Genomic DNA, 26,706 nt, shown 5'->3' on the forward strand with positions numbered 1-26,706 from the left:
ATCAGCTCCCTCCCTCTCTTAAAATCCTCATGCATGTGCAGGGTGCTTTAGGGAGAGGCAGGGATTTCTCCCATTCACACTGAAGCAGCATGGGCAAGGCAAGAAATAGCAGGAGTCTCTTCTGCTGTTTGTTCCGTACTTTAGACTCCTGTACTAGTGCGTGAGAACTTGGTCTTTCGTCCAAGCCGACTTGCTATAGGGCTCAAAGGAGAGGTTTGTGTGGAGCTTTGGATGTGATAAGACTCTTTCTCTCCTTTGAACCCTGTAGCAAGCCAGTTTGGGAGAAATACAGTTTTGTCTCACATGATGCAGCTTGGAGAAGAGAAGAAATGGCTGGCGTGACTCCTTCTGCTTCTTTCCTTCTCCAAACTGAAATGCAAAGAGAGTCTATCAGAGGCTGCTAGAGTCCTCTTCACTAGAGGTCTGAGGCACTTGTCCCTGGCTAACTGGTGAGTGGAATTGTTGACACCTCTTCTTGAGTACCTGTCTGGAGTCAGTAATGCACTAGATAAGACAAAGGTGTTTACGCTATGGACTGAGGAACCCTAGAAGCAACCCCATCCAAGAAAGATGAGGCTCATGCCTTTGGAGTACTTTTGAATCTGGCCCAGCTCCAAATTGGTGGTGGTGGCTGGGAATCCGTTCCATCAACTTCAGTTGGTGTGCCAGCTGTGCCTCTTTGTGGATGGCAAGGACTTTCCAATTGTAGTGCATGTCTTGGGAATGTTTTGACTTGACTGCTGAAATGTGCTCTTTGAGACTGATCTTGAAGATAATTCAGAAACTATAGCAGGTCCTGGATGGTAGCCTCTTTCTTCTTGAGGGTTGCCCTAGATAATACATTGTGCTCATTTTATGAGTGTTCCACTGTCTTCCAGATTTTATGTGCAGGGGATGGCTTAGACAGATGAATGTGGGAGAGTTACTGTTGGGGATGGTTGGAAGCAAGAGCTTTTCTTTTTGTTTTGCTGCTTCTGCATTTCCTTAAGCCTGGTGCACAGTGAAATACTGCTCCTTTCTTCACTGGTATTCTTGGTGATGCTCTCTCTCTCTCTTTGTGCGTGTGTGTGTGTGTGTGTGTTAGTGTCACATTGTGCTAGGATTGGGTAGGTGGTCATTAGGAAAAGATTCATGGTTGCTGATAGGAGCTAGTTTGGTAGGAGCTGGTCACAATGGCAGATAACTTCACCAATATTAGTGTGAGCATTAGAGGTGATTATACATCAGTTCCAAACCACTTTCCTATATATTTACTAGACCAGTTCTATTATATTTGATAGAACCAGAGAATTAACTACTTCACAATGCATCATTCTTCTGCAGAATTTTGATCTTTTTTGAAGTCTGTCTTGATAACGCTTATTTCCCCTAAAGTCTGCCTTTCATTATTTGCCTTGGCTAAATATACCCATGTCCACTGAGGTAAAACACCATCCCAAAGTGTGCTTGAACAGTTGGTTCTGCAGCTAAAACAGTCGTGCATACTTCACTGCAAGTTTAAATCTCCTTTTCCCTTGCAAATTGGACTTTTGCAGATCTCTGCATGGAATCATTTTGTTAGCATGCTATGTGACAACTGCAATACATACAGAATTAAAGGTACCATGTAGAATTGCTGGGAAGCATAGCATTCCTTTCAAAACCAACAAAGCAAGTGAGCAGCCAGATGTGTGAGAAGTTGAAAGGGGGATGCTTGCTGATCTAGTGTTCTAGATATGGGAAAATTCAAGGAAGTGGTACTTGAACTTGTCAGACCCACACCAGACTTCCCATCAAAGGGGTAGCTTGATCTTGGAAGTGAAAAGGCCACAAGCTTGTTTCCGCTTTATGTGATCACCTCATCAGGAATAGAGTTTGCGGGAGTAACAATCACAAGGAATGCATCCATAACCCATGGGAACTATGTAGCACAGTTCAGGGTAATACCTTTGTCCTTTGCCTGGGAGACAGATAACCCCTGGAATCTTGTTTCCACATATTTGGCCAGCATGCATATTCGTATTCCAGTGCAAGCACTCTAAATAGATTTGAAATTGGATTAATAACTTTGGTTTGAATTGTGATGGGAACCTTCTTTTTGGCACCAGGGAAGCATCTTGATGAATATATAGATTGTTGCAAGATTGCAAAGCTGATCTTCAGTAGTCTTCAGGGTAGTCTTCAATAGGATGAAAGTTGAGGTCAAGAAATAACTGATCTTGACCTAGAGAAAATATACAATGCGGGTTAGTTTTCTGAGATAACCCAACAAGGAGAAATTAGTGATGATCTCAGTAAGCTGGTCAAATGCATCCTGTTCTGATTACAATTTTGCATATGTGAACTTGATCACCAAATTAATGTGGGAATAAATAATGAGGAAATCCTCAACTGATACATTTCCTTTAGCATGCTAGTAGCATCAAGATACTCCTTCAGAATGAAATTCAGATAAGCTGCACTGAGTCCATAAGAATTGGGCACTTAAGGTCTGAACGTGCTCTGATTTTTACTGAATGAATGTATTTTCATTAATTGTTCTAATATTATTATTGTGTGTTCCACTTGCAGGCAGGCAGAAGTCCTGAAGGCTGACATGACAGGTAATGAGCTATATTTTCATCGCAAAGCTACCAGGAACTTAGGTGGTCTGTTTTCATCAAATGATCTTGTAATGCATACATTTGCTTCCATAAATTTGCTCGCCATGGTGAGTATGGTGCCACCCACTGCTGAGCTGCCATCGTCCCTGCAGCTTTGAAGATGGAGAGGTGGGCAGGGATCATCTGAACAGCTTAACAGGTGGGAGTGGTACATTTTTGACTTGTCCAGCAAGGCCAGCCCCAAACTGTAGACTTCTGGGCATGAAATGTGCATGAACTAGGGTCAGTAAACCCTATTGTTTCCAGCCACTTTTGTGCCTCTGCTACTGGCTGTGCTGCTATCCCAAACTTGGAATCTGCTCCATCTCCTGAACCCAAACAAACAAGAGAAGCAGTGGCTTATCTTGCAAAACTATCCAAGAAAGCTCAGAGCTACGCTAATAATACATTATCCTTATTGTAAAGTATTTGAATCCATCCATTGGTACCTAACTGTTCTACGTAGTCTGCACCCTGAGAAGTTCTAAACCACCCGCTCATGTTATGGGATAACGGTTTTGAGCTGCAGTCTTCACTGATACTTTGTATTTTAGTGACTCTTCCCTTCAGGAGGGGGTGAAATGCAGTTGTAATTATAGCATTAAAAATCATTACCCTTCTTATTACTCAGATTCGAAGCTGGGTCCAGCTGAAGCCTGGACATCCAGACAGGCTTTGCAGGACTTGTACCAGAAAATGCTAGTAACAGATTTGGAGTATGCATTGGACAAAAAAGTGGAACAAGATCTGTAAGTATTCTAACTCAGGTATTTACCGTTTGTCCAAGGGATCCTCAATTGCTTAACCATTTTGGGTAGAATTAATGCCATTTATTAAAGAGACTGCTATCTTTGAATGTGTAAGCTTTAAAAGTCTACTGATCTTGCAGTATTTTCAAGGTATCACTTGGAAAAGTAATCGTGAAGTTTGGCAGAAAATGTGTGATGTGACATATACTTTCCAGTTCTTTTCTTTTTGTATTGCAAGTAGCTGTTAATAATGTGGCACAAAAGCCTAAGATATTATTGAAATGAAAGTATTTATTTTTATTTAAATGACATGTTATATGAAGCTTTTTAATTGAGTAGGTGTCAAGGTTGTAAAAAGACTAAGGCTCTGCACCTGGACTTTCTAATGTATGATATCTATTGAGATTCTAGCACCATTACTATTAAAACTGATAAATCTGATCTGTAGACTTGCTTCTCAGTCAGCTTTCCTGCTTTGAGATATAATTCTCCTTTGCACTTTTCATTTTCTCTGTCATTGATGTTTTCTAAAAATTATTGGTGATTAAGATAATCCAGGAGTACGCCAACTAAAAGTGAAGCACTTTGCGGAGGAGCTGAGGTGCTTTCTAAGTTTCGTGAACTGGAGAAGCTCAGTACTTCAGGTTTGGGTCTTGTAGGCAGAAGGCAAAACTTTAGGAGTTGCCTAGAGGTTTCAACCATTAAGGTTTTTTTAAGGGCACATTTAGGTCTATGATGTGAATTAATGCTACTCAGCACTTGTCTCTGTTGCTGTGTGTGGTGGAATCATATCTCTAGCACTGGATTTTATTAAAACACTAGCAAACTGTCCTTCGTAGTTAGCAGTGTTGGAAGAGGGAGGGAGGGTCTGTATGTTGCACAGATACTTGCTGTAACCCCAGTGAGGGTTACTCTCAGAAGGCTTGGAACCGAGCCATTCCTTATCTTCATTCTCATATCGTCGGGCCCAATTTTGGTCACTCTAGAATCCTGATCAGCAGTTACTTCTATCAAAGGGCCACTTTGAAAAGCAAATCAGGGTAGTGGGTCAGAGTCCCAACCCCTGACACCAAAATCCCCTTTGCCATGAATGCTGTTCATCCATGCCTCTTGTTTGCTTTGGTTGTTCGCAGTTGGAGGGTGGGGATTCGCCCAGGAACTGCTATTTGCTGATCTCTATTCTAGTGTTTATATTTACATAGAGATAAAATCTAGATGCCTAATTTGCTCCACTTCTTCCTTGACAAGAAGATGAACAGAATTCCATAGTGACTGTGTTGAGGTTTCTATTTGTTGAACTCATGTAATAAGCCATAGTGCTGTAGTCAGAGCATTGAAATGGAAAGCAACACTACATAGTACTACTGTCTAATGTTTAATTAGTACAAAGTATGTGCCAGGTATTGAAAGTACTAACTGAGGCTGAGTATGCTTGTTTCTAGTAGAAACATTCTAAATATTTTCACTATAATCTGTATGTGAAAAAAATAGGGAACACAATGCTGTCTCACTAACATGTCTTGATGTTAGTTTTATACTCTGGGTCTGCCAGGCCCCATCATTGCAGGCTTTTAGGAAGGCCCTGAAAACTTACATTTTTTTTTAACTTTCGCCTTCTCCTGATTATGTTTTATAGGACTGGGTTGTAGCTGCAATTGTGTGCTGTAGGTTTTGTCTTAGGCTGGTGTTTGTTGTTTTTTGGAATGTTTGCTGTTTTTATTATTGCATTGGTTTTTATAATGTGAATTTTATTGTTGTATGCCTCCTTGAGAGGGCTCTTGACCTAAAAGTTGATCTAGAAGTATTTTAAATAAATGATTGATTGATTAATAAAAGATTTTAAAGGGTGCAGATGAGGTGATAATCTGAAGAACTGTGATAATGTGCTTATAAAGCACTCTGTGGTGCTTTATGAGTGTCATTAAAAGCAAGAGCGTGCGCACACACACCCCACTCTCACGGAGGCTAGCGTCACTTAGTAAGTCCCTTTTTGTGACACGTGTAGAACAGCGTAAAGCTTCTTTTTCTTTCTTTAGGTGGAATCATGCCTTTAAGAATCAGATCACAACTCTACAGGGTCAAGCAAAAAACCGATCAAATCCAAATCGGAGTGAAGTTCAGGCAAACCTCTCTCTGTTCCTAGAGGCAGCTAGTGGCTTCTACACACAGGTGAGTCAAGGGACACTAAGACCATTGGGTATGGGAACTGCAGAGCTGGTTCAGCATGAAATTGTTCATGCAAAAAAAAAGAATCAGAATTCTGCAACAAAACAAAACACAAACCCTCCAAACACCTGAGAATCTGAAATACCAAAGCTTCGCACATTAATTAAATTAAGATATACTGAACTCAGGTATAAAATGTAGGATTTTAATGCAAAAGTAGGGGTTAGAAGGAAGCTATTTTTCCTTTTGCTTCCTCAAGTTGTTAAATGATTCATAACATCATTTTAACAGCTGTATACAAGATAGCTTACATAAAATCTTCCTCTTATAATGCTAGAACTTGGGGATCACTGAGTGAAGCCAAATTGTTAGAGATTTAGGACAGACAAAAGGAAATACTACTTTACATAGCATATAGTTAAATTTTGCTTCCTCAAGATGTGGTCATGGTTTTAACAGGGGATTAGACAAATTGATGGAGAGTGAACCTACCAGTCATAATGGCTATATGCTATCTCCAGGATAAAAGGCAGCATGCTTCTGAGTACCGGTTGCTGGGGAATAATGGAGGGAGAGGGCTGTCCTTCTTTGGTTTTCCCTCTAAGCATCTGGTTGGCCACTGTGGAAAACAGGATGCTGGACTACATAGGTCTTTATCTGATCCAGAAGGGATTTTGTGTGTATGTATTTATTCCATGTTACTTTTGCTGATGTTCTATTGCAGTATTTCTCTTTTGTAGGGACATTAAGTATCATATGGACATAACTGAAATTTAGTCAGATCATTCGTCTATCTTGCCTAGTGTTGCCTACTCTTAACTGGCAGCATCTCTTCAAGGCCTCAGGTAGAGGTCTTTCTCATCCCTGCAGTCTAACTTTCTTTTATCTGTAGATGCCATGAATTGAACCTGAGACCTTCCTTCAAAGCATATGTTCTTGTTGTTGTTCAGTCGTTCAGTCGTGTCCGACTCTTTGTGACCCCATGGACTATAGCACTCCAGTCCTTCCTGTCCTGCACTCTCTCCCGGAGTGTGCTCAAGTCCATATTCATTGCATCGGTGATGCTGTCTAGCTATCTCATCCTCTGCCGTCCCCTTCTCTTTTTGCCTTCAATCTTTCCGAGCATCAGGGTCTTTTCCATTGAGTTTTCTCTTCGCATTAGGTGGCCAAAATAGTTGAGCTTCAGCTTCATTATCTGTCCTTCCAGTGAGCACTCAGGGTTGATTTCCTTTAGGATGGACTGATTTGACCTCCTTGCAGTCCAGGGGACTCGTAAGAGTCTTCTCCAGCACCACAGTTCGAAAGCATCAATTCTTCGGCACTCAGCCTTCCTTATAGTCCAGCTCTCACAGCCATACGTTGCTACTGGGAAAACCATAGCTTTGATTATACGAACCTTTGTCGGCAAGGTGATGTCTCTGCTTCTTACTATGCTGTCTAGGTTTGCCATAGCTTTCCTCCCAAGGAGCAAGCGTCTTTTAATTTCATGGCTACAGTCACCGTCTGTGGTGATCTTGGAGCCCAAGAAAATAAAACCTGTCACTGCTTCCATTTCTTCCCCTTCTATATGCCAGGAAGTGATGGGGCCAGATGCCATGATCTTAGTTCTTTTTGAGTTTCAAGCCAGCTTTTGCACTCTCCACTTTCACCCTCAACAAGAGGCTCTTTAGATCCTCTTTGCTTTCTGCCATTAGGGTGGTATCGTCTGCGTATCTGAGGTTGTTGATAATTCTCCCGGCAATTTTAATTCCGACCTGTGATTCATCCAACCCGGCGTTTCTCATGATGTACTCTGCATATAAGTTAAATAAGCAGGGCAACAATATGCAGCCTTGTCGTACTCCTTTCCCAATTTTGAACCAATCGGTTGTTCCATGTCTCGTTCTTACTGTTGCTTCTGGACCCTTGTACAGGTTTCTCAGAAGACCGGTAAGGTGGTCTGGTACCCCCATCTCTTTCAGAATTTGCCACAGTTTGTTGTGATCCACACAATCAAAGGCTTTAGTGTAGTCAATGAGGCAGAAATAGATGTTTTTCTGGAATTCTTTCTCCATGATCCAGCGAATGTTGGCAATTTGATCTCTAGTTCCTCTGCCTCTTCGAAACCCAGCTTGTACTTCCGGTAGTTCTCGGTTCACATACTGCTGAAGCCTCGCTTGTAGGATTTTGAGCATAACCTTGCTGGCATGTGAAATGAGCGCAATTGTACGGTAGTTTGAACACTCTTTGGCATTGCCCTTCTTTGGAATTGGAATGTAAACTGGCCTTTTCCAGTCTTGTGGCCATTGTTGAGTGTTCCAAATTTGTTGGCATATTGAGTGCAGCACTTTAACAGCATCATCCTTTAGGATCTTAAATAGCTCAGCTGGAATACTGTCATCTCTGCTAGCTTTGTTGTTAGTAATGCTTCCTAAGGCCCACTTGACTTCACTCTCTAGGATGTCCAGCTCAAGTTCAGTGACAGCACTGTCATGGCTATCAGAGACATTAAGATCTTTCCTGTATAGTTCTTCTGTGTATTCTTTCCACCTCTTCTTAATCTCATCTGCTTCTGTTAGGTCCCTGCCGTCTTTGTCCTTTATCATGCCCGTCTTTGCACAAAACGTTCCCTTGAGATCTCTGATTTTCTTGAAGAGATCTCTAGTCTTTCCCATTCTATTGTTTTCTTCGATTTCTTTGCGTTGTTCATTTAAGAAGGCCTTCTTGTCTCTCCTTGCTCTTCTCTGGAAATCTGCATTCAGTTGGGTATATCTTCCCCTTTCTCCCTTGCTTTTCGCTTCCCTTCTTTCCTCAGCCACTTGTAAAGCCTCCTCAGACAGCCACTTTGCTTTCTTTCATTTCTTTTTCTTGGGGATGGATTGAGTTGCTGCCTCCTGAACAATGTTACGTACCTCTGTCCATAGTTTCTCAGGCACTCTGTCTATAAGGTCTAATCCCTTAAATCTATTCCTCACCTCCACTGTATATGCATAAGGGATATGATTTAGGTCATACCTGAATGGTTTAGTGGTTTTCCCTATGTTCTTCAATTTAAGCCGAAATTTTGCAATAAGATCTGAGCCACAGTCAGCTCCAGGACTTGTTTTTACTGACTGTATAGAGCTTCTCCATCTTTGGCTGCAAAGGACATAATCAATCTGATTTCGATATTGACCATCTGGTGATGTCCATGTGTAGAGTCTCCTCTTGTGCTGCTGGAAAAGAGTGTTGGCTATGATCAGCGTGTTCTCTTGGCAAAACTCTTATTAGCCTTTGTCCTGCTTCATTTTGTACACCAAGGCCATGCTTGCCTGTTATCCCCGTGATTTCTTGACTTCCTACTTTAGCATTCCAATCCCCTATGATGAAGAGGACATCTTTTTTTGGTGTTAGTTCTAGAAGGTGTTGTAGGTCTTCATAGAACCGATCGACCTCAGCTTCTTCGGCCTCAGTGGTTGGGGCATAGACTTGAATTACTGTGATGTTGAATGGTTAGCTTTGGATTCGTACTGAGACCATTCTATCATTTTTGAGATTGTACCCCAGTACTGCTTTCCCCCCCCTTTTGTTGACTATGAGTGGTACTCCATTTCCTCTACGGGATTCTTGCCCACAGTAGTAGATATAATGGTCACCTGAATTAAATTCGCCCATGCCTGTCCATTTTAGTTCGCTGATTCTCAAGATGTCGATGTTCAATCTTGCCATCTCATGCTTGACCACCTCCAGCTTACCTTGATTCATTGATCTGACATTCCAGGTTCCTAAACAATATTGTTCTTTACAGCATCAGACTTTCTTTTCACCGCCAGACACATCCACAGCTGAGTGTCCTTTCGGCTTTGGCCCAGCCGCTTCACTCTTTCTGGCGCTACTTGGAAATTCCCTCTGCTCTTCCCCAGTAGTATGTTGGACACCTTCCGACCTGAGGGGCTCATCTTCTGGTGTCATATCTTTTAGCCTTGTGAAATGTTCCATGGGGTTTTCTTGGCAAGAATACTGGAGTGGGTTGCCATTTCCTTCTCCAGTGGACCACATTTTGTCAGAACTCTCCGCCATGACCTGTCCGTCTTGGGTTGCCCTGCATGGTATAGCTTATGGCTTCACTGAGTTACGCAAGCCCCTTCGCCTCAACAAGGCAGTGATCCATGAAGGGGAAGCATATGTTCCACTGCTAAGCTAAAACCTCCCCCTTAATTTTAGCTGAGAAGAGGTGAAATAAGTCTAGAATGATTCTTCTTACGCAGAAGCTCTCTTTTTGTTCAAGGAGATGGAAGATTATAAAGGGGAAGCACTTAAGCAAAACTTGATTTATCTCAAGATTTGTTTGGAATGGAAAACACCCAAGGATAGCACATAAAATGTTCTGTAAAAAAGAAGATAAAGGTGGTATGAGCTTACCAGATGTAAGTGTTTATTAGCGTGAGTGCATGATCGCGTCAGTGAGTGAATTGTTTTCTCCAGGGAAAGATACTGATGCTAGTAGAAGGTGTTAAATCATAATGTAGTTAGTTCAGTGTGGTTTGAGAAGAGATCCTGGAGACCTAAATTGTCTAAAGTTAAGTCAGTTCAAGCCACCCTTGAAATATGGGATAAATATAAAGCTAAATTGAGTCCTGGATTATCCCCTTTAACTTGTGTTTGGCGTGATGAACAAGAGAGTACTGTAAGAGAACAGCTGATACTTCCTTTTGGATAAACTTTGAAATGACCTCTATTAAGAACAAGTTTAATATTGAAGTATTTTGACCTTGAAAGAAATTGGTGAGCTTTAGGTGGAAAAGCCCCCACCCGTTTTAATTTTCAATTCAGGCATGTTAGGGCTGTAATTAGGAAATATGAGGACCTGAAACAAGAGACCCCATTTGAATTAGAAATATCAAAGGATGTACATCAAGATTTTATTAATAAAATGCATCAAATATATAAGATGGAAATTACCATTTTAAGTAAAAATCAGAGAGAGATACAGTATAGCTCAACCTATTTTACAGAATGAATGAGTGTGGATTTGGAAAAATGTTCCATTTAGGTTGATTTCAGCTGACCTAAAAGAAGGTTTTTACAAAGCTCAATAATGCTGCTATCTTCGCCCTCATAGGATATCTTTAATTTGTAATACAGGACACAATGTGCATTGGCGATGTTCTGCATCACCTGCTGATTTGTTTTATATATCTTGTATATGTCATATATGCAGTTATTAATCAATTTTGGAGAGAAGTTATGAGGATAACTGAAGAAATTATGGTCTGCTCTTTACTGGTAGATCCCAAAGTGGTTATACTATGCTGTTTGAAGAATATTGTGCCAGAATCCGATTTAGAGTTAGTAATGAATTTACTAACAAGATTTGTATGGCCAATCACAAAGGGAATAAGTAATGCTCCTCTTTTAGATTGGTATTTAAAGATACCGCATATTGTAGTCATGTCTAAGATTAATTATTTGAGAAACTAAAGGGAAGTTAATACTGAGGGCTTTATGAGAAAGCGGATTTTGTTTGTTGCATAACAGAAAAGTAACTTTCAGGATGCCATTCAGTCTCTTGTATATTTTATCTTCGTGAATAACTGTGAATTTCATATGAATAATTCATAGTGTAAAGAATTTAGGAATTATGCATATTAAAGTTGTATGGTTTGTATATTTTGTATATTTAATTTTTTTTTAAAAAGCAGCATAATGCTAAAGGTTGACCAGTACTGACAGGCTTTCATTGAGAATATGAATCTGAAAAACTGGCTCCTGTATGTGATATAGCTACTAAATGTATTTGATCATTTCTAATTCCAGCTACTGCAGGAGCTGTGCACAGTGTTTAATGTAGATTTGCCCTGTCGTGTGAAGTCCTCCCAACTGGGAATTATCAGCAATAAACAGACACACACCAGCGCCATCGTGAAGCCACAATCTAGCTCTTGCTCGTATATATGCCAGCACTGCCTTGTCCACCTTGGAGACATTGGTGAGTAGTAGAACCAGGCAGAGTGCTGTATACTATCACCTGCAAGGGTAAGGCATGTACAAGCTGTGCACTCTTAGGGGAGGGGGTTGGAAAAATAGTCTGTGGCAACAGTGGTAGGCCATGTGAGGGAAAGTATTTTATGGCCTCTTGACAATGAGAAATAGGAGTTCTAGGCAATTGAGCTAGAGGTGGGCCTATCGTTAGGCAGCGTGAACCGCTCATCTTAGCTGCCAGGTTCTGGGATGCCGTTAAAGGGCAGCAAATGGTCAGTTATGTACTTTTTGCAACTCTGGGCACCATTTGGGTTTTCTGCCAGTTATCTTAAAATCGTAGGCCATCCACTGAAGGAACAGAGTGCAAGCGGTCTTCATCAGGCCTATTCTCTCACTGAATGTTTGACTTGTACCATCCTCTGTGGGAGGTTTGTACAAAAGGGATTGTGGTAGAAAATTGACAACCAGTGGCTTTTTGGACAGAAAGAAATAGCAGTGTTCATGTGGAGTGTTAAGGGCAATATGCGGTTGTAGTCTTGAGAAGGAAAAAGTGAATAAGAGCAGAAGAATTACTGGGCTGGAGCAGACCAAGTACCGTCAGTTCAGTACTCTACTCCTAATTGCAGCCAACCCAAAGCCTTCTGCAAGATATTGAGGACCATCCCTGTTTGTCCCCAGCATGGGGTTTTTGTCTTTAGTTTCATATCCTGACTTTGTAAAGCTCCAGTTGTGTAGATGTTATTATGTATCAAGAGTCTTCTGTGGACTATTGCTATCATCCACAAATTCTAATTATTTTAGAAATGGTGAGACTAGTAAGCTAGTGTTCTATTTATTAAAAAATCCTTCTTGGTTTTTCAGCTCGCTACAGAAATCAGACCAGTCAGGCTGAGTCCTACTATAGGCATGCAGCTCAACTTGTCCCCTCCAATGGTAAGTTTGTGGAATGCAATCCATGTGCTTGAGTTTGCCAGTTTCTGATCAGTGCTGTGCTGCACAATCCTATGTGTGTTTACTCAGAAGTACGATTCACTATGTTCAACAGGGCTTACTTCCCAGTTAGTATAGCCTTGAACACTTACATTCCTCAGTTGCTCTCTCTTTCAGATACAGACAAAGGTATCTAATATGAAGTAGTTAGACAAAAGTTATCACTGCTGAGAATTTTATATAGATAAGATGTCAAATAATTCCTTGAGGTTCACATGCTACTTTTAATAGTGACCTACAGAATGCTGGTTTAAAATCCTATTGGAATGGCATTTTCACATCCCATTTCCATCATTTGAAAATATCTATACATCTTTATCTTTATAAAGGAAACTGTTTAAATGACTCATTGTGGTGCAGTGCAAAACTGGCTAACTGACCCCCGTGGAAGGAAGATGTAATATAGCATATTTGTTTTTTGGTAATTAGCAGCAGACAGAGCTAAGGCAGTCATACTTCATATCAGCTGGCTATTTATTTTTTATTTAATTTCTCTCTGCTTTCATCCAGAAGGATCTCTGTGGCGGTTTACATAAAATACAATTAAACTATCCATTAAAACCATCTCCGTATTTCCTTCCTCTTCTAGAAACTGCTTTCCTTCCATTGCCTCCAAACACCTCCATCTTCAGTTTTCCTATTTGGACTTTTTCTTCTCATCTCCCCCCACCCCCCAGTGTTCACCCTTTCTTGAAACACATATAGAATCCCCTCCTCCACCTATGTGAACCCCCGTGACAGCTGGAGCAGGCTCAACCTGTTAATTGCAAATCCCTTTCCTACAGGCGATAAGAACACCAGTGAGCCAAGCTTTGTACCAACCAGCTTTGCTACATGAGGTTTGGCATGCCATCAGTTGACTGCTTATTATTAATAGTGATCAAATATTGTTAGATATTCCAGCAAACCAAGAGAGTAACTCTGTAGGTGATGGCTTACATTTCTATTTCATTATGGTGTCATTTGTGAGCAATGGCAGGAGGAGGGAAGGTTGTCTGGCCCCTAACCCCGGTGGCCGTCGGGGCAAACCTAGCAGCATAACAAAGCTTCTCCTACTGGGTACCTGAGATAATTGCAGTCATCTCTGAACAGGAACACAAAACAGCATCTGTAGCAAAGGTGACTACCTAGGGAACTATCAAAAACTATGTTGCTTACATCAGCAACCTGGGAGTACTCCCTCCATGTGATGTGTGTTTAATAACTCTTGCCATTTTTTTAAAAAAATTAACTGTAGCATGCCCTGATGTTTCAAAACAAAAGCCAAAGAGGGAAACTGTTCATTGAATTGTTCACTTTTATTTAAAAAAAAAACTTAGCTAACATTGTTAAAAGCTATAATTCAGTACAATGTATTTAAAAGTTAATTTCCTTTTTTTGCAATAAGTTAACGAGTGTATTATTGTAATTACCATAAATGTCAGACCTGTTGGTGATTAAAGTTTTTCTTTTACTAATGCTTTAGAAAATCTAGACCAGCCAAATACCTCGGCCTGTGTACATGGCACCCACAGCTTACAACACTGGATATTTTGGGAGGACATGCTATGCCAGTTTAGAAGGAATCCTTGTTTATAGGAGGTGGAATCAGAGATGTAGATTATTGGCAAATTCTGTAGCTCAGGAATGTTGGGCAAGATAGGAAATACAAATTTTAGTTCTTTTGCCAACTTCAAGGTGATGATGCTTACTCTTAAAGCCCTTCACAGCCTGGGATCTGCATACTTTGGATACTTCCTCTCATTATGTGAGCCTCCGTGGCAGCTATGGTCAGGTGGTTGGGCCCTGCTTCCAGTGTCTTTGTTACCTGAGGTAAGAACATCAGCTGTGAGGAGCAAGGCCTTCACTGCTGTTGCTCTCAGGCTTTGGAATACACTCTCAAATAACCACTGTTATGGTGGTGGGTGTTTTTAAAATGTTTTTGATATTGTAAGCTACCTTGAGCTGAGGAAAGGCAGGATAATATAATTTTAAATAAAATAAACACATTTAGGTTGAAAGTAGTAAATATATCTGGTTTTTGAACCAACAGAGGTAAGCAAAGGTAGATGTTGTCTATAATGTAGGAAGTCAACTGGACTGTACTTGTAGAAATCTTGAGCTCCAGAAGTTTTTTTTTCCTTTTCTTTTTTTCTTCTGCTTTAGGTCAGCCTTACAATCAGTTGGCTATCTTAGCATCCTCCAAAGGAGACCACCTGACCACCATTTTCTACTACTGTAGAAGCATTGCTGTGAAGTTCCCTTTTCCAGCTGCCTCTACTAACCTACAAAAAGCACTTTCTAAAGCACTGGAAAGGTGAGTCTGATATGTTCTGGCAGTGAGTAGTCATTTATAAGATTTAGGGCACGGTTGGGGCCACATTATAGATCTTTCCTCCTCAAGGCTGCACCACAAAGAACATCATTTACACATAAGTAATTTCCTTTCCCCTGTGCCTCTTACAGTCTAGAAGTAGCAACAAAACTTATATTTTTGCCTGTGATTGTAAATTAGCTACTCACATGGGAAGTGCCAATGATTTAAATGACTTAATTTATTTACATCCAGGTATGTTCAGGGCAGGGCCTTGGTATATATGTGCATATGCGTGTATCTTTCACAGTTACTCACTGATAGGGTCAAATGAATGTCCAGGAATGGGATCAGGAACGTTGGGTTCCACTTCAGTCACATTCTTTTGATATGGTCTAGACCAGAAATGGCTGACTGGTGGTCTGTGGGCTGGATGTGGCTCCTAAAGCAATTCTATCAGACCCATGGCTGTCCTATAAAATGTTTCAAAGTCGTAAGAAACAGTATTCCATGCTGCAGTGTTACTACTACTTTTTCGATTTTGTATATAATGTGTAAAAGTACATACTTGTCTAAATATACTTTCTGTTAGATGGAGACAATTTTTATTACTATTCCTGGATTATTGTCTGAAGAATATAGGACTTGCGATTACAGAAGCTGGCTGTCCCTGTAATCCAAATGATCCTACTTATCTGAGAGATTCTAAATGGCGATATAACCTGTAATCCAAATGATCCTACTAAACTGAGAGATTCTAAATGTCAATATAACCTAATGTCAATATAACCTATCTTCAAGGGATTTGTCTTGGGAGGAGTTGTCAACCACAGCCACTGTCTCTTCTGTTTCACACATGCTAAATGCCTGAAAGAAGAAACTAGTCAGCAGTACATTTTTGTATAGTAAAGAGCATTTTTGCCTGCCTTGTATATCTGTTCACAAACACTGAAATACAGTTTTTACCTTCTGATTGCAGTCGTGATGAGGTGAAGACCCAGTGGGGAGTGTCTGATTTCATTAAGGCATTTATAAAATTCCATGGCCATGTGTATCTGAGTAAGAGCTTGGAGAAACTGAATCCTCTTCGTGAGAAATTAGAGGAGCAATTCAAGGTTGGTTTGACAGAGTGTGCTCTGCTTTCCCTGTATAGCCAACATCCATGTGGGGATTGGTACTCTGTTCCCTTGTTAAAGGAACACAGATAAGTGCCTTTAGGAGCTCCTTCTCCTATTCACCCCCTCCCCCCAATCTTTTAAAGATCTATTGAGGATGCCTTGCTCCATATTTCTTTCTTTATTGAGAAATGATTGATATGATCATGGAGAAGGACCTTCTCTCTGATAGCATCTACTTTGTGGAGCATCCCACGCAGGGAGATCTAGCAAGAGACTTCTTTAATTTCTTTCTACTGACAGATAAAGATCCATTTTTTTCCTGCAAGCTTTTCAAACAGCTGGTTGAATTGAGGCTGTTTTGGTCTGACCTGCTTTTTCTTATCGCTTACTTTTTAATTCATTTTAGAGTGTATAGGTTTTGTTACGTTGCAGTAACGTGTGTCACCTTGAGTAAAGGATTCCTCTACAAAGACAATTTAATACATTTTAATTATGATACTGATAAATAATACAACAAGCACATAAGCCAAAGGGGAGCATGTGTTTGTTTTTTAAAAGGAAGCACATGAATGTGTACTAACCCACACTGAGTCTTTGTGGTAGGGCTTGTGATAGGTGTCCTAAGCTGCTTGGAGGAAGGGTTGGAATTCAATGAGATAGATAAATAAATAAAATACAGTGTACACATGGTGCATTCCTGGTCTTAGTGCAATTATACAGCATCAACCCCTTCATGGATCACTGCCTTGTTGTGGCGAAGGGGCTTGCGTAACTCAGTGAAGCCATAAGCTATGCCGTGCAGGGCCACCCAAGACGGACAGGTCATGGCAGAGAGTTCTGACAAAATGTGGTCCACTGGAGAAGGAAATGGCAACCCACTCCAGTATTCTTGCCAAGAAAACCCCATGGAACGTATCACAAGGCTAAAAGAGATGACGCCGGAAGATGAGACCCTCAGGTCGGAAGGTGTCCAATATGCTACTGGGGAAGAGCAGAGGGTATTTCCAAGTAGCGTCAGAAAGAGTGAAGCGGCTGGGCCAAAGCCGAAAGGACACTCAGCTGTGGATGTGTCTGGTGGTGAAAAGAAAATCCGATGCTGTAAAGAACAATATTGTTTAGGAACCTGGAATGTCAGATCAATGAATCAAGGTAAGCTGGAGGTGGTCAAACATGAGATGGCAAGATTGAACATTGACATCTTGGGAATCAGCGAACTCAAATGGACAGGCATGGGCGAATTTAATTCAGGTGACCATCATATCTACTATTGTGGGCAAGAATCCCTTAGAAGAAATGGAGTAGCACTCATAGTCAACAAAAGGGTGGGAAAAGCAGTACTGGGGTACAATCTGAAAAATGATAGAATGATCTCAGTACGAATCCAAGGCAAACCATTCAACATCACAGTAATTCAAGTCTATGCCCCAACCACTGAGGCCGAAGAAGCTGAGGTCGATCGGTTCTATGAAGACCTACAACACCTTCTAGAACTAACACCAAAAAAAGATGTCCTCTTCATCATAGGGGATTGGAATGCTAAAGTAGGAAGTCAAGAAATCACCGGGATAACAGGCAGGCATGGCCTTGGTGTACAAAATGAAGCAGGACAAAAGCTAATAGAGTTTTGCCAAGAGAACATGCTGATCATAGCAAACACTCTTTTCCAACAGCACAAGAGGCGACTCTACACATGGACGTCACCAGATGCTCAATATCGAAATCAGATGGATTATGTCCTTTGCAGCCAAAGATGGAGAAGCTCCATACAGTCAGTAAAAACAAGACCTGGAGCTGACTGTGGCTCAGATCATGAGCTGCTTCTTGCAAAATTTCGGCTTAAATTGAAGAACGTCGGGAAAACCACTAAACCGTTCAGGTATGACCTAAATCATATCCCTGATGAATATACAGTGGAGGTGAGGAATAGATTTCAGGGATTAGACCTGATAGACAGAGTGCCTGAGGAACTATGGACGGAGGTCCGTAACATTGTTCAGGAGGCAGCAACGAAATCCATCCCAAAGAAAAAGAAATGCAAGAAAGCCAAGTGGCTGTCTGATGAGGCTTTACAAGTAGCTCACGAAAGAAGGGAAGTGAAAAGTAAGGGAGAAAGGGGAAGATATACCCAACTGAATGCAGAGTTCCAGAGAATAGCAAGGAGAGACAAGAAGGCCTTCTTAAATGAACAATGCAAAGAAATCGAGGAAAACAACAGAATGGGAAAGACTAGAGATCTCTTCAAGAAAATTGGAGATCTCAAGGGAACGTTTTGTGCAAAGACGGGCATGATAAAGGACAAAGAAGGCAGGGACCTAACAGAAGCAGATGAGATTAAGAAGAGGTGGCAAGAATACACAGAAGAACTATACAGGAAAGATCTGAATGTCCCTGATAGCCATGATAGTGCGGTCACTGAACTTGAGCCGGACATCCTAGAGAGTGAAGTCAAGTGGGCCTTAGGAAGCATTAGTAACAACAAAGCTAGTGGAGATGACAGTATTCCAGCCGAGCTATTTAAAATCCTAAAAGATGATGCTGTTAAAGTGCTGCATTCAATATGCCAACAAATCTGGAACACTCAACAGTGGCCACAAGACTGGAAAAGGTCAGTTTACATTCCAATTCCAAAGAAGGGCAACGCCAAAGAGTGTTCAAACTACCGCACAATTGCGCTCATTTCACATGCCAGCAAGGTGATGCTCAAAATCCTACAAGCTAGGCTTCAGCAGTATGTGAACCGAGAACTACCGTAAGTACAAGCTGGGTTTAGAAGAGGCAGAGGAACTAGAGATCAAATCGCCAACATTCGCTGCATCATGGAGAAAGCAAGAGAATTCCAGAAAAACGTCTATTTCTGCTTCATTGACTACGCTAAAGCCTTTGATTGTGTGGATCACAACAAACTGTGGCAAATTCTTAAAGTGATGGGAGTACCAGACCACCTTACCTGTCTCCTGAGAAACCTGTATGAGGGTCAAGAAGCAACAGTCAGAACCAGAGATGGAACAACCGATTGGTTCAAAATTGGGAAAGGAGTACGACAAGGCTGCATATTGTCACCCTGCTTATTTAACTTATATGCAGAGTACATCATGAGAAATGCCGGGTTGGATGAATCAGAGGTCGGAATTAAGATTGCTGGGAGAATTATCAACAACCTCCGATATGCAGACGATACCACCCTAATGGCAGAAAGCGAAGAGGATCTCAAGAGCCTCTTGTTGAGGGTGAAAGAGGAGAGTGCAAAAGCTGGTTTGAAACTCAACATTAAAAAAACGAAGATCATGGCATCTGGCCCCATCACTTCCTGGCATATAGAAGGGGAAGAAATGGAAGCAGTGACAGATTTTACTTTCTTGGGCTCCAAGATCACCGCAGACGGTGACTGTAGCCCTGAAATTAAAAGACGCTTGCTCCTTGGGAGGAAAGCTATGGCCAACCTAGACAGCATAGTAAGAAGCAGAGACATCACCTTGCCGACAAAGGTCCGTCTAATCAAAGCTATGGTTTTCCCAGTAGTAATGTATGGCTGTGAGAGCTGGACTATAAGGAAGGCTGAGCGCCGAAGAATTGATGCTTTCGAACTGTGGTGCTGGAGAAGACTCTTACGAGTCCCCTGGACTGCAAGGAGGTCAAATCAGTCCATCCTAAAGGAAATCAACCCTGAGTGCTCATTGGAAGGACAGATAATGAAGCTGAAGCTCCAATATTTTGGCCACCTAATGCGAAGAGAAAACTCCCTGGAAAAGACCCTGATGCTGGGAAAGACTGAAGGCAAAAGGAGAAGGGGACGGCAGAGGATGAGATGGCTAGATAGCATCACGGATGCAATGAATATGAACTTGAGCACGCTCCGGGAGAGAGCGCAGGACAGGAAGGCCTGGCGTGCTATGGTCCATGGGGTCACGAAGAGTCGGACACGACTGAACGACTGAACAACAACAATACAGCATCAATGCTCTGTTTAGCCTGGATTAGAGGTTAGGAAGAGCTTTGCAACACTACCGTAACATAGTGATGCTGTCACAGGAGAGCAGCTTGCATAACCATGACTTTACAGCAAGGCTGTTTGATGGGGAACAAGGGGTTAAACTAGAGGAGCTTGACATTTTTCCATAAGCTGTAGTCTAGACTATTGGCAGGAGAAAGTGCGTTGCCACCTTCTCCATAAGTGAAAAATTAGAAGCTAGCATCTATGCCTGTTATGATTGGTGGGTATATGTGGAGGGTGGATTTGTATATTGCAAGGACTTCTGGGGGTGGTGTGTTCGTGTGTGTGTGTGAAGTGAATCTCTGCATGCTCTCTTAGATATGTGTTGCATTCCCGATGTGGATCCCTGTCTGTGAGGGTTGGGCCATACAAAGCTAGGCGGTAGACAGCAGGGTTTGCCAGTACCACAACAGTATCCCCAGCTGCAGTGCTTTCCCCCATATAAGTGAGTGGCTGCCATTCACTCATATGAGAAAAAGTAAAGAGATAGAATGAAAGGCATAATTGGGGCAAGGCTAAACCTGCTGCCAGTGAGCTTAGTCACCAAGAATCAAGCCTGTTTCTGTATGCATAGCCCCTTCCTGAATTCTGTTTCTTGGCCATGCTGGAGTGTGACCAAGTGTTGACTGCTGGGTGTAAAATATATGGATGCTGCATAGTATGCAACTCCCTTGCTGAGGGAATTGTACTGGCTGCTTATTTGCTACCGGGCCAGGTTTAAGGTTCTAGTGCTACTGTACAAAGCCCTAAACAGCTTGGGACCAGGATACCTGAGAGAGCGAGCGCCTTCTCTCTTATCAACCTGCCTGGTCACTGAGGTCATCAGAGGGTATGGTCCTGGTGGTTCCACATGGATCCATGGCCTGATTAGAGTCCACCAGGAAAAGAGTCTTCAGTGTGGTGGCCTCCTCCCTGTGAAATTCTCTACCTTTGGAGGTCAGGCAAGCACCAACATTGTGTTGCTGAAATAACATTGTTATTTCAAGAAGCTTTCCTCAAGTGACCAGCCGTGGTTTATCAAACTTGGTTTTATCAGAATTTTGTCTCTTTTTAAACAATTGCAAATTGAATATGAACTTGAGCATGCTCCGGGAGAGAGCACAGGACAGGAAGGCCTGGCGTGCTATGGTCCATGGGGTCACGAAGAGTCGGACACGACTGAACGACTGAACAACAACAACAAAATTATATCAACATGGTGTTTTTATTCTTTATCCTGTCTGCTGTTCACTGCTCTGAAGTCTTTGGATGTGGAGCAGTATTCAAATACTGCAAATAAAATACATAAATACAAAAAAAATAGAAGTTGCCAGTCAGATTGAGCTATTCAAAGTTACATATTTTGGAAAGGTTCCAGCGTATGTGCTTCCTTTTTGTTACAGAGGCTGCTGTTCCAGAAAACCTTTAATTCTCAGCAGCTAGTCCACATTACTGTCATCAACCTGTTTCAGTTGCATCACTTACGAGACTTTAGCAATGAGACTGAACAGCACAGTTACAGTCAGGATGAGCAGCTCTGCTGGACACAGTTGCTGGCACTTTTCAGTAAGTACTAAAATCAACTGATCTTGAAACAAAGCTTGTATTTTAGGGTAGCCAAGTCTGCTGGACAGTGAGATGTTCTAGCCAGGTGGTGGGCAAAACTTTGCACAGGTTGATTGCTATCCATTTTTTCGTGGGCCACATGAAGAGGAGTTGCTGCTGGTGCTGCTTTTCCAGCCACTGTAAATTAGGAGGCAACACTAACCGTGGCATAACTTCCGAGGCGGAAGACTCAAATAGTTACTCCTGCATGGGAGAAAAGGTTTAGCTGGGGATGGGGATTACTCTCCCACTGCAACTTAGTGTCTGGATGGTCCACTGTATTGCCACTGACAGTGTGTCTGGCTTCTTGGCTCCCACTCTGTAGCTGCAGCCTGCTGTGAAGTCATCTGCAAGGGCCGCCATGGGATGTCAACCTGAAGAGGGGAAAGCTGGGGTGCTATGGATTTGTTCATCACACAAGCCCTACTCGGACATTCAAGCGCACGTAATGCAAATCATGTGAGGGGAGAGAGCACAGGCCCTGCCCCCTCCGTTGAGTCCTTGCCGCACCTTCCACACATTGGAAGGGGGGCTTGTGTGTAGGCTCCCTATGTGATTTAGAATCCTGATGTTCTAGGGTTCTAGATTGCATGGGAAGCCTACACAAGTCCAATCAGGTCCCCGCTGCAGAAGCTCGCCCTCCAACACATAAAAGGGGTGATGTGAATGTGACAGAGGAGGTGGTCAGCAAGCAGTCCCAGTCTCCCTTCTCTCACAGGTTGCTTCACATGTGCTTGAATAGGGTTCATATCTCTTTTCCTGGTTCTGCTGTTGAGGAGACTGTCCTCAGCTTTTGCCATCTACTGCCTGTCTCTTGTCTTTCCTCAGTTTTCTCCACAGAGGTCAACTTTTGTGGTTACAATTGCTTTCTGAATTTTGTTACACCAAGGGAGCCTAATATGACCCCTCACTCAGTTCTCAAAGTGAGCTATCATAGCCAAAGGTGTATTGCCAGCATAGCTGAACCACCTAAAGTATTTAATACCTCTGTTTTTCCCAGTGTCTTTTCTTGGAATCTTGTGCAAGTGTCCACTCCAGAATGATTACCAGGAAGAATCTTGGGGTTCTTATCCCCTTCCTGCACTCAAAGTCTCAATGGACTGGCTGAAACTTAGACCCAGTGTATTTCAGGAGACTGTGGTTGATGAAAGACAATAGTGAGTCTTATGTTCTCATATTATTTCATATTTTGTTTATCCGTTTGTCAGTTGCTTTGATTAAGTTAGTTACTAATGAAGAATTTGTGAGAGAAGTTCGACATTTGAATGAATACTAGTATAACATAGTGACTAAGGTGTAAACAGAAAGACCCTGTTACAAATCTTTCCTCTGCAATGATCATAATATTGACCTACCATACAGGGTTATTGTAAGGATTACTGAAACAGTGTGAAGTACATTGAGCACTTTAAAGTGCTATATAAATGGTTATGGTTTATGCGCAAAGTTTCCTCACATATTCCTCTAAAAGCTTCAGAGTGCTAACGAGATCATGACAAAAGTTGTCATGTCTCTGGTGTGGTCACTCTCTTCTTTAGTCCCCTGTAAGCTACAGCTCACTGAACTTTCCTGTTTCTCAGAACAGAAGCATCCCTATCCACTCTCTCCAGCTTCTGACCCATTAGCATGTTTTCTGGACCAAGCAGCAGCCTGTGTGCACACCCAGAATTCTGTAGTGAGTCCCAATAAGGAAGTACCTTCTGCCACTTGCTCCCCAAGTTCTTCCGTAGTCACTTTTTCTTCTCTGCCTCTCTTAAAATTTGTTCTTGGTCTCAGCTAGTCACTATAGTCAACCTTGCATGGTTGATACTTAGGAAGCTTTATTTGCTTCTCCTTGATTTTGGCTTAGGTAGGAGAAATAGTAGCTTCAGACTACTATCAAGGTGTTTTCCTCAGTCAAGATTCCCAACCAGAAATGGGGCACTTGCTCCTCAAGTGGGGATGGTTGTCACCCGTATAACACAATCTGTTTTGGTTAATTTATACCCCACCTTTCTTCCATGATGAAATTAAATGTGATGTAAATACCATTCCCCAGCAATCTCCCATCCAGGCACTGACCAGACCTGCTTAGCTTCAGCAAGGTTGGGGCATCATGTGCCTTGGTTTTACACACTTGAAACCACACATGTGATGGGGAAGCAGGAGTCAGAGTGTGCCTCTCCTGTTTTCCAGACCATTGTTGAATATCCATATATTGAATGTAGTGTTTGTGTTAAGTTTATGCACATAAAGTCCAGCACTCATAGGCCCAAATCATGCAGATAACATGCATAAACATCTGGGAAACAACTGCATGGTTTGCAGCTATGCACATAGCCCCAACACAGATGTTATGCGCAATGTGTGGGTCCCCTGGCCAGGAGGTGGGGAAGACGCATGCCCAGTAGGTGAGGTTGGACAGCTGTGACTTCTCCCCTGTTGAATTGAGGCTTTACACAGGTAGAGCTTCATTCATACTGGCCTTGTGGCAGTGTGGGAGACTTCCTGGACTCAAATGCATGTGCTATGATAATTGTCCCATGGCTGAATCTCCAGAAGCTATTTACATTTTTGTAGCCCCTTTGAGGATTTTCTGGCTGGCTGTACCCACTGAGAGAGATACTTAAGAGATGCTGAAATGGATGGAAATAAAACAATTTGTTCAAGGCCAGATGATAGCACTTCAGTCAAAGCTGCCGCTTCTGCTATGTAGTTCTGAAACTTTAGCTGAAGTTTATGCATCACTGCAGGTGACATTTTGTGGTGGTACTACACTTTGTGCTCTATATAGAGAACAAATTACATGCTTTGTTTACTCTGTGGGTGTTTTCTAATAAGCTGACTTCCTCAATTACAGCAATTAAGTTTGATTTGTTTTACTTTCATTGTGTGTGCTTCAACACTAGTGGTGGTGGTTAATATGCATGGTTAGAAGGTAAAAGTGGATTTTGGTGACTAGATTATAGTGTGTTCCAGAATGATATGTTGCCTTATCGGTAAGGGAAATTCAGCCTGAGCTTTGGCCAAAAAAAGAGCTATGCTTTTCCTCACCTTGGAGGTTGTGAAGAAAAGTAGACAAAATGTTTAAGAGGAGAAGAGATAAAATGGAATTGGGGTTTCTGATACTACTTGCAAGTTCCTGGGCATGCTATTTTTGCTGCACAAATAGTGGTAGCTGTAGTGCTCATATCTCTGGTGCCTTACAGCCCATCCATGATTATGTTGTGAAGAACTGGAACTTACAATTATTCCTAAAGTAACCCCTCATTTAAAAATACATATAATTGCTCATTATCTGCCCTGTCATACTGCATATTTTAGCAGAGGATTGGGTCCACACCAGCAGTATAAAACTAAAACAAATAAAGTTAAAACGCTTTAAAAGCTTGGGGAAAACGAAGTCTTTGCATGATGCCCAAATAACATCAACATAGGTGCCAGGCCTCCGTCATTAAGATGTTTAGTGTACACCTAAAGATGTAAAGTGTGAATAGAATCCATGTTTGGAATTATGTGCAGTGATTTCATGGAACTCACTATTGAGCATACACAATGGTAAGCCCAAGTTTGCCTCTACATCCTATGTGAAATGGCCCTTAATGTGTCTGTGCTTTGTTATACACATTCTTAAGTTAAATAAGAATGAACTCCATTGGGGGGGGGGGGGCGGCGCTGGTTGGATCCTGCTTCCTTCATTATGTGCAGTAAGGTTGGGAATGGACCTTGAGCTCCTGAACCAGGATTCCCTGTAATTCAACAGTTTTCAATGCTGTCTAATTGTGTGTAACTTGCAAATATATATGAGTATAAACACTTACATGTAAGAAACCAGTATTTTGCAGGAAGATAGTCACACAGATGTCCTGTTTCAAGATGCAACATTACCTGCAGTCATGTTAGCTGGCAGTAATTGCTGCCAACTCTGTAGGAGTCTGCCTCAGACTGGCAGCAACTGCACTTCATTTGGCCCTGAAAAGCAGCATTCCTTCTACTCAGTGCCTGCATGCAGCAATCTTTAGTTGCTTTTCTTCTGGGGATCCACATCAGTTTCTCTTCCAGTTGTTTAGTTCCCTGTGAAGAGCTGAAGCAAACAGGTTTCTGTGTTAGAGATGTACTAAACCAGTCCCTGTCTTTCTGAATAGTGTCAGTCAGCTGTACTGTTGTGCAACTAAATTCCCCAGTAGTCCAAGTTGTTTAGCCTGAATAAGCTATGGAACAGAATTCAAATTAGAAGGGGTACTTATGGTGGGGTCTGAACTACAGTATTTAATGTATTTTTTAATCAGTCCTATACTCAGTGACTGCTCAAGGTGATTTCCAATGAAACCATAAAACACAGTGTAAAAAAACCAGATAGAATGCATATATTACAATAAAATAGGGGAATTCTTAAAGTCAAGGAGTAGCATTGAGAGTAAAGCCCCTTGGATATGCATTTATAATGTGTGTCTGCCTATTGCAGGCCAAATAAAGGCATCAGCGCATATTTTTTCCCCTACTTGACATGAATTTGGGTGAAGCAGCAGGCAGCCAATTGCCTGTTTATTTCATCTGATAGAAAAATGTATAGTCAACCCATAGGAAAATGTAGTACTCCAAGTTGCCACATCTTTCCTCTTGTTGGGTAAGTTAGAGGAGGAGGAAGTAGAGAAGGACTGCAGTTGTGGTTCAAGCTAAGCCAGAAATGAACACTGCTGCTTCGTCTTCCTTTTGCAGTCTGCCCACCTCCATTTAAGCTGGGAAGAGATCCTTTGCCAGAAAGATCTGGGCATGCTGGTCACTTTTAATCAAAGTGAATGGAGAAAATGAAATGCTGCATGTCCAAGGTCTAAATAATTATGATATATTCCCCTGGAGTTCCTTAGGAACTGGCCTATAGAGTCTATAGTAGTGTTTTCTGGCTTTCAAGGGAACTATACCTTAGCCTATCTCAGTTCAAAAGAAGGGAAAGACCTGTGATTCTCCTGTTGTTCATCCATGCATGAAGTTGTTGGTGCAGAAGAAAGCCAGCAGTGAAGCAAAAGGTGATGATAGGACAGTGTTCTAACGGTGGAGTGAGTGATAACAGTGCTTAGGTGTAACATTAAAAAAAAATAAGTATGTGTGGATGTTTGTCATTCCTTTTTCTGGATTATGTCAACTCACTGTTTACCCTAAACAAAGTCCCTGTCAAGATCACAGCTGATGTATTGCTCCATGGTCACTGTGGGTTTTGCACAAAAAAAAAAAAAAAAAAGTCTTGCAGATAGTTAGCTTTTAAGGAGGGATTTGG

At 41.8% G+C, this 26,706-nt stretch overlaps 1 protein-coding gene across 5 annotated transcripts in view; it reads left to right on the forward strand.

The window, feature by feature from the left end:
• SMG7 (SMG7 nonsense mediated mRNA decay factor) overlaps window positions 1-26,706 on the forward strand; it is a 76,755-nt gene that overhangs the window by 17,530 nt on the left and 32,519 nt on the right. For 4 of the 5 annotated variants that reach the window (XM_084851332.1, XM_084851334.1, XM_084851330.1 and 1 more), the window contains 9 exons: window positions 2,551-2,582; window positions 3,253-3,370; window positions 5,407-5,539; window positions 11,312-11,483; window positions 12,338-12,409; window positions 14,612-14,762; window positions 15,739-15,874; window positions 21,251-21,413; window positions 22,453-22,609. In XM_084851332.1, the coding sequence (XP_084707458.1) occupies window positions 2,551-2,582; window positions 3,253-3,370; window positions 5,407-5,539; window positions 11,312-11,483; window positions 12,338-12,409; window positions 14,612-14,762; window positions 15,739-15,874; window positions 21,251-21,413; window positions 22,453-22,609 (1,134 nt within the window). Of the gene's footprint in view, window positions 1-2,550; window positions 2,583-3,252; window positions 3,371-5,406; window positions 5,540-9,793; window positions 9,922-11,311; window positions 11,484-12,337; window positions 12,410-14,611; window positions 14,763-15,738; window positions 15,875-21,250; window positions 21,414-22,452; window positions 22,610-26,706 lie in introns of those variants that run through there. The other variant, XM_084851333.1, reaches the window with a different exon arrangement.

This window comes from Heloderma suspectum, chromosome 4 (assembly GCF_057233095.1).
Source record: "Heloderma suspectum isolate Gila_16-S chromosome 4, 16-S_ref, whole genome shotgun sequence".
Taxonomy (NCBI): Eukaryota; Metazoa; Chordata; class Lepidosauria; order Squamata; family Helodermatidae; genus Heloderma; species Heloderma suspectum.